Source organism: Ischnura elegans, chromosome 1 (genome assembly GCF_921293095.1).
Source record: "Ischnura elegans chromosome 1, ioIscEleg1.1, whole genome shotgun sequence".
Lineage (NCBI taxonomy): Eukaryota > Metazoa > Arthropoda > Insecta > Odonata > Coenagrionidae > Ischnura > Ischnura elegans.
This window is the reverse complement of record NC_060246.1, coordinates 49,831,403-49,844,662: the sequence shown is the minus strand read 5'-3', so window position 1 is coordinate 49,844,662 and position 13,260 is coordinate 49,831,403. Positions and strand designations below refer to the sequence as shown.

The following is a 13,260-nucleotide window of genomic DNA, read 5'->3' as shown; positions in this document are numbered from 1 at the left end:
GGAGGGGAGGGTGTAGAGGGGAAGTCTGTAGTAATTGGTGCAGGCCGTACCTCAGCGGTGCCGCGGTGCGGGGTGGCGCCCTGGGGGGGATTGCATTACGACGGACGATATCTCCTAAATGCTTAGAGATAGGTCAAAACAAACAGAAAATTGGACCTAAAAGGCTTTACTTTTACGTTTTACATAGGAATAGCACTTTTTCGACCCCAAAAAACTCAATTGAGGGCCCTTAGTACTTAGGGCCCTTGGGGCACGGGTTGCCGTTATTTTAAAGTAACCAAATTTTAACACGTGAATATAGACCTCATTTGGATCATTTTGAGACCAGGAAAACATAACTTTTCGCAATTCTGAAAAATAAGGGCCGGCCTACTGCCCAGGCTCAAGTCCTCAGGGAAGAAGAAGAAGGAACCTCACAACAATTGGTGCAAAAAAGGCTGCTATATAAGAATGCACCATTTTCAATTTGCCATGCCCTGAGGACAATGGCAGAGGCAGCATTTGAAATGTCGGCCCACAAGCAACTCAAATGGTGGAAAACCTGAGAAGATTTCACTTGTTTCATTTTAGAAATATTGTCCTTCCTTGCTCAACCAGTACTTCTTAGCAGTCTTCCTTAGCGTTTGAAATCATTCTGGGCATGATGAGCTACAGGTTATTCCCAAGTAATTTGTGAGTTTAAATTATATGTAATAGATTGCTATACAATTTGGCGTGATATGCAGCCACTCATAGTTCCTTCATAAGATTTAAGACTGCAGTTGTTCACACATTTTAATGTATGTTTTTCGATGCATGCTCCATTTCCTCTTTACAAGACCAAGAGCATAGGTAATCAGAACAGGATTTAGTAGAATAATATTTTATTATTATTATTTAAGTATTCTGCCAATTAGGTTTCCATAAGGTGCTTCCTGAGCATTCTGGGAGCCTTCCCTTCCTTCAAACACTTCCCTCTTCAATCAATATAAGGCCTAATCCCTTTCATTTTACCTAAAATTCCTATTCTATTCCTTCCTCTCCCTCATTACCCAACATTCTACCCTCCGTCACCATTTTTAATATCCCCTGCCCACTAGGTACTCCCTTCATCCATACTTTGTCTCCTCCAATTCCCATCTAGAAGCTACCCTTCTTCACCCACCATGCCCAACACTTCAAAGTTCCTTCTCCTCTCTGTCCAGTTTACCTTCTTCATTCTTCTGCCCACCCACAACTGGAAAGCCTCCAGTCTTCTCTCATCCTCTTTCCTTAGTGTCTATGTTTCTGCACCGTCAAGCTCTACACTCCAGATCAGACTCTTCACTAACCTTTTCTTTAAGTCTTTCGTAACGATCCTCTCAGAAGCTCCTTCCTGTTCATGAACGCCACCTTTGCAAATGCAATTCTCTTCCTGACGTCCATACTGCTGTATCCGTTTTCCACTGATGTGCTGCCCAAATAGCTGAGTTGATCTACTGGCTCAAGTTTTTCACCAGCCACCTTTACCTTAAGTCTTACATTCCTAGCTCGCGATACTTAACAAAACTCCATCACTTTGGTCATCTTGTGATTAATCCTCATTCCATACTCCTTGCAATGCTCGCCTAATACATCCACTAGAGCCTGAAGCCCCCTAAACCTCTGCCTTATCATGATGGTGTCTATCTGATACCTCCCCAAATCCCCTTGACTTTTCCATGTGTACCTTTGCCTTGTTCAAGGCGAGTCAATGTGTAGGTAAGGTAATTTATACAAGGTGTATCACAGATATTGGCTCCAAGAAAGGTATACATAATCATTTTGGAATGGTAATATGTATTCATGTTGAATTTATAATCTAACAACTTCAATTGTCTTTATTTTCTTCATTCTTTTTCTTTGTTTACATCACATAACGAGTAGTATCATCAATTATCTGTCTTTTCTCACTCCTAATATTGTAGTTGGACTAATCTGTCAAACAAACTTATTCCACCTGCGTGAACTATATTATTTAACAGGTAGGGCCCAGAGCACAGCATGTGGAAGTTTTTCTTTACTGAGTGTTAATCTTTTATGATGTTACTAGAGATGGATCAGTACGGGTTCCCGGTTCTAGGTACTGCTGGTTCTTGGCTATGGAACAGTGGCGCCGACTCCATGGGGCCTGAGGGGGCCCGAGCCCCCCCAAAAATTCGTTACAGATGTGAGGAAAAAATGTGTCAGGCAAGTCAATTTTCCCCGGAGTGTACAGATATCGAGATTCGAGTGATCAGGGTTCTAATGTTGATCATATGACTCTTCTTAAATGCTTAAAAAACTTAAAATTCACTACTTATAAAATTTACCGGGGCAAGGTCCTCGGCTTGGGCCCCCCAATATTTTTTGTAAGTCGGCACCCCTGCTATGGAACTGGTATCGAGAACCATTCGCATAAAGTTGGTTCTTTGGAACGGGCTCAGTGCGGTGGCGAGAATTTGAATTCGGTGCCCAAAGCCGAAATGGTTTGCAATGTATTCGAAGCCAAAAAGTGAAAAAAAGATTAAAAAATGCATGTATTACTTTCCAATTGCATGGCGTCCACGTTTTTTTCTTTTGAGAGTTGCTCGCTAACATGTGCATTTAAGGATTTGTCAGTCTGTCGTTCTTGCCAACATTATAACATTTCTGTAGCCGTGGCCGCTTTCAAACGAGCTGACTTTTTGCCTGCCGCCCTCCACGGCACAGCGCCGTTCTTTCTACATACTGTAGGTCTCTATGCCAAACGAGTCTATTTGCACCATTGACAGCACAGCACCCATTTCCATCCAGCCCGGCGATGCTATGTCTACGGCGTGAAATACACTCAATGCTACATTGAGGCCGCTTTCAGACGATACAACTTTTTCCCGGCCGCCGTTCACGTGAAATTCAGGCAGCTTTCAGATGAGACAGCTCTCTGCAATGCCGTGTGTCGTGCCGTGAACAGCGGCCGGTAGAAAATCATTTCATCTTGGTAGTCTTACGATTGATTTATGTACACATACAGTAATTCTTCGACAAAGGAGCAAGATGTGTTCCGAGAGCTTGTTCGTAAGTTGATAAACCTATTCAAGGCATCAGCAAGTGTGGTTATCCTGCAGAATGACACACTGCGTTACAATTTTGCGTAACTCATGGCCGCCCAGTTTATCCATAGTGTCACTGTACCGACCTTTTGAGCAGTTTATTGTTGAGGTTATAAAAACTGTGACAGTGAAGTATCAGAACAAGTTGTCAATTAAAGCTACATCAAAGAAAACAGAATATTAGAGATGTGCGAATAGTATGCCCATATACTCGAATACTAATGCTAAAAGTACGATCTCGAATACCTTGAATACTTTGCATTTCACTGTCGCACGCACATCGTTGGTAGTAGACTCGGAAACAACGTAGATTACTCTAGTCGCTTAGTGTATGCAGTGCCGTTTTAGGCAAGTTGAAGAACCACATCAAATTCGCAGAAAAGAGTGGTGAGTAGATATCGTTCAACGTGGGGAACCGAAAATGATGGGGGTGGGGGGGAGGGGGGTAAATCTGAAAATGAACACTTAGTATGCTTGGCACAATTCTAGTATTTGATGTATTCTGAATTTGAGATATTCGAATATTTCAGCTATGACTTAATATTAGAGTTTGAGAAATCTGTCATTTAACCCATATCTAGTTTAAACACATAAACGCATAATATCGCTTTGACGCCCTCCATTTTCACAGCAATTGATCACTTTAAATTTCCCTTCTAGGTTTATGCTTTTTCTTGATAGCTTCTTGATTTTACTACCTGTAATCCTATTCTTTGTCATTGTTCACTTGATTTTTACTCCGTATGGCTCTATCAAAATCACCTACTGCTGGGCAACTGCTGCACTCTATTCCTGAGATGCAGAGAGCCTACGATGCTGGGAGGGAGTGAAGCCATTGTAACAATTAATTTTGAGTTATTTTGGATTGAATGTTAATGTGACAATTGATGGGGGAAAGACAATGAAGTAGGCTATAATTAACAGCAAAAATAAAATGGATCAATTGTTGTTGATGGCAAAGGAGAGAGAATAGGAGCGTATGGTTGGAAAAAGAGTGGCGTGCGGGTGTGCGCGTCGGCGCTCCAGATGTGTTCGCCGGGATAACTATTAAAAGTGTTCTAATTTCGTTTCAACTGTAATTGTGTTTCAAGGTGAGAAATTAAAAAGTTTCACCATTGTGTTTGAGACTCTCTAGAGGACCCTTCTACATGTTGATACTATTCATACGGAACTCTGGCACTGCTCCATTTCTCCCCCGTTAATACTGATGACCTTGAAGGCTTTAATGTAAACCCTCTACGTTGAGGTCAATTTGCCCAATAACTTATGATGGCAAAAATTACGTCTCAAACCGTATTGCTTTCAAAAATCTCATTTTGAGTAGCCCCACGTTTAATTAATGACCTAAATTCACTAATGTCATTCTGTTAAGGAAGCGAGATAAATTACTTCGGTAGGTCAGCTATCTGGACCGCATGACAAGTAATGCTTTTGGCCATTGGGCAACAATGGATTTTGGTTAATATATAAAAAAAAGAAGATTTGAGGCAAGCAAAACTATTAATACGCGTAAAATGATAGAAATTTCATGTTTACTTAGCGCAAGTTCACATTTTATCATGAGAGCGTTAAAGGCATTTGATTAGGCTACACAGTGTTGGGATGTTTCCCTGAGGAATGAATTTGCGCTATATCGACATTGTGCTAGGCAAGGCATGGGTGTACTATGGGTGGAGGCAGAAATCTAAGTGTCCATTGCATTTTTCCAACTACATATTTCCTTCCTTATAATACTAGAATAACCTTAGAAATACACCGTGTTTGGTCTCATTTGTTTTTGAATTACCTGCACATTACTAATATTTCAATCTACTAAAAGTATAATATCATTTGCCGAAAGTAATACCGCCATTATTAGACGCTAGTATTCAAGCTATGATTTACTATTCGAATTCGATATCGAGTTCGAGAAATCTGCTATTTGACCCATCTCCAGTTTTTAATGATTCTTCGTTTTAATGATGGTATTTTTAATTACCGTTTTTGACGATGTTATTGATGCAAATGATTACATTAAATTTGGGCAATTCTAGTATTCGAGGTACACATTCGAAAACTGAGATTTTCAAAAATTCAAGCTATGATTTACTATTCAAATTCGATAATTAAGTTCGAGAGATCTGCTATTCGACCAATCTCTAAAGAATATATTTTGAACGGACACACAAGTTACAAAAATTTAACAGATGATGTCGCCAGAAGTTGGGGGAGTTTCACTATTTATCCAACTGCTATACTAACTATCTATGCAGCATTTAAATTGTGCTCCAAGCATATTTTGCGTAGCCCTTCAAAATCAACATCAACCACTACTGTTATTATTTAATGCCTGTTCAACAGTGCAGGAAATATTTCTGCCAAAAAAAGAATAGATAGGGGGAAAAAATGTTGAAATGAAAAATACACAACCTTGGTAATTTTCACTGGAAATTATTTATTGGCACATGCTAATAAATAATTTCTAGTTTCCAGTAAAAATAAATTGCTTCCGGAAATGCTAGTAAAAGTGCTGATTCTTTGCGTGTTTCTAAAAATTCTACTTTTTTAACCACAATGGTTTTGACTTCTTCATCAAAAGATTCTTGGGTTTTTGACTCCGGTACTACCAATCATATGTCTCGGAACAGAAGTATGATGTTTGATTTTCATAAAAATTGCTATCAAGATGTTATTGTTGCTGATAATAATAACATTACTTCTGATGGCATTGGTAATATTAATGTTAACTTTAATTGCTCAAAGAAAATGTTCCCATAATGGTTAGAGATTTATTAATTATGTATCTTTGTTAACTTCAAACTTCCTATCTGTTTCAAAAATTGCTGAAAACGGTAATGTTGTGAGTTTTATAAATATGATTGTAAAGTGTATGATGAAAGTCTTATTTCCATAGATGTTGCACCTAGACTGTCTGGAACTCTTGTATGAGGCCTTTGCTGATCAATATATCCAGGATAAGTGAGGGCCATGGTGGTGAATGCAACCAATCATATTCTATAGCATAAATGTTTAGGTCACTTAATTCGAAAAGATTTATGCTTACTTCAGGGAGGTCTTGTAAAAGGGATTGCTTTTGGTAAGGAATGCTCAGACCCTTGCATCATCAAGGTAAACAGACGGTTACTAAGTTTCCTAAGTTTAGGGCAAAAACAGCTAAACAGCTTGTAGAGCTCGTTCATGCTGATATAATGGGACCAATGGAAAAACAATCTTGGTCTGGTGCTAGTTATTTTCTGAAATTTGTGGATGACCTTGGTCGCAAATTTTTTGTTATATGTATGTTTAAATAAAAAAGTGAAGCCTCTAAGTTTTTGCAGTATAAGGCAATGGTTGAAAACTATACCAGTAACTCTTAATAAAGGACTGATAATTGCAGTGAATTAACTAGTAATCAGTTTTAAAATTTTCTGATAAATCATGGCATTGTCCATCAAAAAATCATTCCCCACACACCCCAACAAAATGCAGTGGCGGAACGCACTAATCATATTCTAATTTAACGTGTTAGATGCTTACTATTTGATTCAGGATTACCAAAAGAGTTTTGGGTGGAAGCTATGAATATTTCTATTTATATAAAAAATAAGTGTTCAACTGCTGCTGTACAAAATGCAGTACCTGAGGAAATATAGTCCGGTGAAAAAGTAGATGAGTCACATTTGCAAATTTTTAGAAGTAAGGCACAAGTTCATATATTCTTGATGAAAGTATAAAAAACTAGATAAAAAATCTGTTGAATGCATATTTGTAGGATACGGAGAAAATACTAAGGGGTATCGTTGCGTTCTTGCAGATAATTCAAAATCACTAGCCTTTACTCGAGATGCTGTTATTATTAAATCTGTAGCCAAAAATGAAGTACCAAAGAAAAAGACATTATTTCTGAAATTGAGATGGTCACAGAAGTTCACCATCAAAGTTTGGTCCCTGTGAATAGTATTAAAGGTGCAGTGGAAATTTTTAATGAATCTGATAACAGTCAAAAGAGTGGTGATGAGGGTCAAGTCAAAGATTTATGTATGAAATTCCTATAGTCAGTACTAATAGGTGATACATTTCCCTACCAGGCAAAGAAAACAATTAAGATATGATGAATGTGAGCATGCCAATTTTTCCTCCTTAATTCAGGATAGTGCTCAAAATGTTCTTGTAATTAATTAACAGGATCTACAAAATATGAATGATGCTTTAGGCCGAACTGATAAAAATACACATATGGAAACAGGCCACGAATGAAGAAATAGAAGACCTAACTTGTAAAGAAACTTGGGAGTTGGATGACTGTCCAAATAATAAAAATATTGTTCAGTGTAAATGGGTATTTAAAAGAAAAGTGAGTGCAAATGGTTCTACTCACTACAAAGTAAGACTGGTAGCCATTGTTTTTTTCGAAAATGAAAAGAAGACTTCGTTGACTTCCACTGGTTTATTTCCTCGGTACGACATGTTTTGATCCATAGAGGTCATAATCCTCTATGAATTATGACCTCTATGGATCAAAACATGTCGTACCGCGGAAATAAACCAGTGGAAGTCACGAAGTCTTCTTTTCATCTTCAAATGTCAACTTCCACATAGTTGAACCTGATACCATTGAACATGGGTTTTTTTCCCAAAAATATGTTGAAGATTTTATAGATACTTTTGCCCTGTTATTCGTTTGTCTTCAGTGCATATCCTATTTGCAGGTTGGCTGCTCAATTAGAATTAGAAATGGATCATGTAGATATTACTAGAGCCTTTTTAAATGGCGAGCCAAAATAGTAACTGTAGACACATGGAGCAACCAAAGGGATTTGATGTGCCAGGATATGAAAATATCGTATGTAGACTAAATAAAGCTATTTATGGTCTAAAACAAGTTGCATGGTCATGGAATATTATAACTCATTCTTATTTGACAAATCTTAATTTTGTGAGCTCAAAATATAATCCTTGTCAGTAAGTTAAAAAAACACAATGGTAATTTTATTGTAATAGATCTTCATGTTTATGATTTTTTCATTTTTTCCAAAAAAGTCGGAGACAAGACAATTAAAGGGACAAATTGGTCAAAGCTTTAAGATGAAAGAATTGAGTGAATTAAAACAATGTTTAGGAATGAAAGTTGTTAGAAACAAAGAAACTAGCTCAATAAAACTCAATCGTTCTAAATAAGCAGGGAAATTTTTTTCCAAGTTTGGCATGTAAAGCTGTAAGCCAGTTAAGTCTCCAATGGAAGTTAATTTAAATCTAGAAAAAGGAATAGGCAAAACACTCACCCAATCTTCCACCGATGGTTTTAACGGGCAGATCGAACTGATCCAGAGCATTTTGTTTCAAAATCAGATCCTTTAAGACTACATCACCTAGGCAAAAATGACAAATGTTTAGCATTAATATCGTCCACATAAGTGCAACTTAAAAAGGTCCACAAAAACAGAGATTCACCGATAATTTACACTATGTCCACAGAAAAACAAACTCACTTAATACTTAATAAAAATTATTTTCCCTATTAACTTCGTAATTTAATTTTTTTACAAATTGATTATTGAGGATATACCAACACTTTATCCACATGGATTCCGAAAATGTTGCGGTTGCCGCACTTACCTCCCCATATTCCTATTTTGAGCTGAGACCTATCCAAATTTTCAACATAATCACCTAAGAACCTATTCAGTAAGTCCGCTACGATTGACTCAAAAACCATTGTAGAATTTAAAGGCAATCAGTTAATAAGGCGACCCGGGAAAATTTTCGAAGGATATAAATGACGTAATTCGTAGCCGATTACTCATATCCATTTAAGTAGATGAGAGACGGCTATCTTATGCCATGGAAACATGGGGATACCTAAAAATGCTACCACATGAAAGCGATTCCAAGGGAAAACACAACATAACAATTCAACGTCAGAGAAATCAGGACTTGAAAACGTCGCTACACAGAGCGATATATCGCCATAATCGATTCACGTGCAAGTACCACACCCAATTTCTAAAATTGCTCGTGACTCAATTGTGGTCATCGATTAAAAAAATCATGTCTATTAGATAAGACTTCTTATCGTTCGCCTTAGCTCCGAAAATCAAAGCAGAAGACTAGCATACAACATCACACGCAACTTGTCTTTTACTTTATTATTTCATTTCTAAATTCATCCGCTATGTCAACAGTGGCGCAGATGATGTTGACTACTTAGACCATTTAAGTAAGTAGACCTGCCGTTCGGGCGGAACGCTGTGGCCAACATCGCACGGCGGGGAAGTGAGTGGGATGAGGGAGCGTGACGTCACGGTTGGGACCGCAGACGATATTCTGTATGCGCGCTTGAGATATTTTAACGCTCATCCGCTGCAAAGTCGCTGAAAAGTGACAATATTGGGCACGCAAAATGATTATACACTTAATAAATATATTTTTACGATGAACTAAGGCATTTTATAGCCTTGATTGTGCGCAAAAGCTAAATAAATCAAGATAAAGCTAGAAGCGATCGCATTAAATAAATTGATTAAGAATGTCATATGTAAACATGGGCGTACCCAGCGAAGAGCAGGGGGAGCAGCTGTCCCCCTAGAAGCAAAAATCGCATAAGTCTTTAAGCAAAATCAGTACTGAATTGAAACGAAAGTATTCAACAAATTTTCTTCAAACCAACGAAAAATGATATGTATTAGTATAAGATAAGTAACTGAAATAAAACTATTTTTTCAAGGAAATAATCTCATAAACTAATAAAGCGCTGTTATAATTTTCTTATAATGTTGGTTTCATTCATCTTTTCCATGCTAAAATGTCACAACTTGGCTTGCCCCCCCTCCTAGATCATGGCTTCCCCCCCTAGACCATGGCTTTCCTCCCCCTAGACCATGGCTTCACCCCCTCTAGGTAAAAAGAAAGGGTCCTGGCAAGTATCACGTAATTTTTTCCGCAAAAACCAGTTTATTGCGATCTCGGTAATCCTCAATAAAAATAATTAAACAAATCGTTTTATTTATAAACCCAACACAATGAAGCCTAGATTAACGTATTTACACTGAAAATACGTATTTTGAAAAATCCTACGGGAGATTAGAAAGAAGGCAAAATCCCACGATATCTCACAAAGGATGAAGGGAGGGGTCCATAAAAAGGCAAAATTATTTTAGAAATATTACTTATTACTAGTAGATTAACCTAACGGTGACATTCCTAGAAAATGAATATTAACACTGTCCCAACGGTCGTGTGTCATTTTTAACCCGTAATTTTAGTAACTTTGCATCGAGCAATATTCATGAAAATTGGCACACTTATGGGGAAAGGTCCTAAGTTTTGTTGACTGTAAGCAAAATTTTACAATTTTGACCTTTTGACCTCACAATGTGGGTCCAAACCAAAAATTTTAATTTGCCTTATGTGGTTTTAATCTAAAAAAATCGAGATAGAAAAAGTCTACATTTCATTGACCAAGATGTCAATTCTCAGGTTTTCGGACCCGAGAAACCCGAAAATAACACTTTCATTTACGAAAATTCAACCGTTGACCCAGTTAGGTCATCGTCAAGGTCATCAGGGTGGCAAAAAGAATAGCAAATATGATGCATTAAAAATTAAGTTTCGTATAATTTTTTCTTTGGCATATTTCTTATATTTGAGTGATTTTTTTCTTCATTTCTTTTGCGGAAAAGGTCGTGAAATTTTTCACACGAATTTGTTTAGTTATATTTCACACATTGAATTGCTTTTCTGATGCACACACTTATTTACAGTAGAAAAAACGAGTTCAGTCGCAGCAATTGCTTGTGGTAAGGGCAAAGAATATTTCTTAATTTTAGGGCAATATTGTATGGAATATGCTTTGTTTCAAATGATGAAATATTTATAACCATTTGTACTCTATCAAGATTTGTGCTGAAGCCCAAGATTTTACCCTTTTTTAACCAATATATTTTTTTAAATAATGATACCTCATTAAAAAGATTGTTTTTGGAAATATTATTATATGGAAAATTTTATGCACAATGATCGAATGATTTTAGAACATCATTCCAATTAAGTTTATCTTTTAATGCAATCCAATGAAAATGTTCAATATAATTTTAATATAGCGTCCACTCTTCTAAATAATCTTTGCAGTTACGATAGAAATTTTTAACGTGATTCATGATATCTGCATGATTTATTGCACCCACTTCGAGCTCACTTATGCTCTTATCGATGGTTAATGGAAGAAAATTACACTCTGACCGCTTTTGACTCAGATATTTTTAACTTCATTCGCTACTTCGATTACCAAAATTTTATCATCTTCAATAACTTCAATAGCATTTTGAAAAAGAGGTGATTGATTGTTTTTAAACTCTAGCTAAATTTGAGGATTCTTTTCAAAACTCTCTTCTACAATTTTAGGACATTGAACCTGATATAGAAAGTAGGAATTCATAGTGTGGTATAATTTAAAAATTCTATCTACAGCTGACGAAAGAGGTAACTAGCGCGTTTTACAGTAACCAAGTATTTTCTTATGCATGCGACTTCCGCAGTTTCACAAAATTCTTTCAGCATTTGAAGACGCACAGTGTAATTTAGAAATAAAAATATATTTTAATGACAATATTTTCCACATCTGCGGGCAACAAAACAGCAGCTGTTTGAACGGCGTTATGTATCATGTGCGCTGCAAAACCGATTTGATAAATTGTGATGTACAGGCCTTACATCTGAAGGAAAGACTATGAAAAATAGAATGGAAAGACATCCTTCTGCTAATGCTAGTTTCTTTTCTTCGTCTCCATAAATTGTTTTTACTAAAAATTTCTGTATTTTGGAGGAAGATGCAGCAGTATTTAAATATCTTTTATGCTCTTGCGTCTCCAAGTGCTTCGAAATATCATACTGCCGTGAAAAATAGAAAATTATCCGTTATATTTCACACATTTGACAGAGTAATCGCTTCTGGATTTTTTAATAAAATGAGATTCACTTCTTAGATGATTTTTGAATCCGCATCCTCTTTTCTTATGTATTGTGACAAGAATATAAAAAATTAAATTATGTCGTAAATTGTTTAAAAAAATTTAATTGAAAACTCTGTAAGTACATATGTACGTATTTACGTACAACATTACATGAAAATATTTAATAAGTTATTCAATGAATTACATATACTTGATTGTTTTATAGCAAATTTATTTTTAAAATTATTTTAATCCAATCCTCTCTTTCTTTCTAATTATAAATATGTTAATAGGTATTATTTATTCCCAGAATATTCCGTAGCGAACTTAAATCGTAGGTGTCACTTGCAAAGCCGGCGCTAGACCTTTTCCACCATCGCAAAATATAAATAACACGAGAGCTGTCTGCTAAGTAAAAAAATATGCATTTATGAAATAACTAAATTACTTACCTAAATCATATGAATGCTGATTTGTTGACATCACTTTTTAATAGCACTAGCGCGCAGTTCAATTTGCATCGCATAATTGACCGTTTAAAAATTACTATATGCGAAGGCGTTGCCGCGTTACTTCGTGGACGACCGGCAAATTCTTTACACCATGACCCTTTTCCTCTCTAAAATTCCCCCGTTTACAACTTTTGTGCAAGATTTCATGTTTTTATAACGATGTTCCGAATGATGCTAGATCGCTAACGAGATAAGAAAAAAATCTGCGGAAGTTTACAAAGGGCTTTGTCTTCATTTTACTGCCACAATATTTTTTCGTCGCTGCCAATGCCGAAAAAGGCCACTGTTTATTAATTGTAAGTTCACCAATCCAACCATGGCTGAGAGAATACTTCTCGTACATAACGCAATATATATTAGTACTTTTAATTGAAAAATCGTGAAGAAAATGGTCAAAATACCGCAGTGATACAGTGAATCCCCATTCGTTGCCATGCGCTACGACGATGAGCGTCCCAACCGTTACGTCACGCCCCTTTAAAAGTGGGCGGGGAAGGAAGGGAGCGGAGGGGAGATGTTGGCCACACGGCGAGACATGGGTAGGGGTGGGGAATGGCGGGTCTAGTTCTTATATGGTCTAAGGTTGACTACAAAAATAAAAGTCCTGAAAAATATGTACTCGAAAGCGAGGCGGCAATTCTGTAAATCGCGTGAATCATTCCATTTACTCTTGAATACTTGTCGGTACGTTTACTTTTCCATGTGGTAAGTTTTCACACAATGTAGACAATGCTTGCGGTCAGAAAAAACTTG

General features: G+C 36.8%; 1 protein-coding gene across 1 annotated transcript in view; it reads right to left on the bottom strand.

Moving 5' to 3' along the window:
• Window positions 1-9,177, bottom strand: part of LOC124159790 (vacuolar protein sorting-associated protein 13) — a 295,602-nt gene extending 286,425 nt beyond the window's left edge. Inside the window, exons 1-2 of the mRNA XM_046535708.1 lie at window positions 8,664-9,177; window positions 8,330-8,416 (exon numbers count right to left, since the gene is read on the bottom strand). Of these exons, the coding sequence (XP_046391664.1) occupies window positions 8,330-8,416; window positions 8,664-8,763 (187 nt within the window). The 5' untranslated portion in view covers window positions 8,764-9,177. The remainder of the gene's footprint in view (window positions 1-8,329; window positions 8,417-8,663) is intronic.
• Window positions 9,178-13,260: the final 4,083 nt, after the last annotated feature.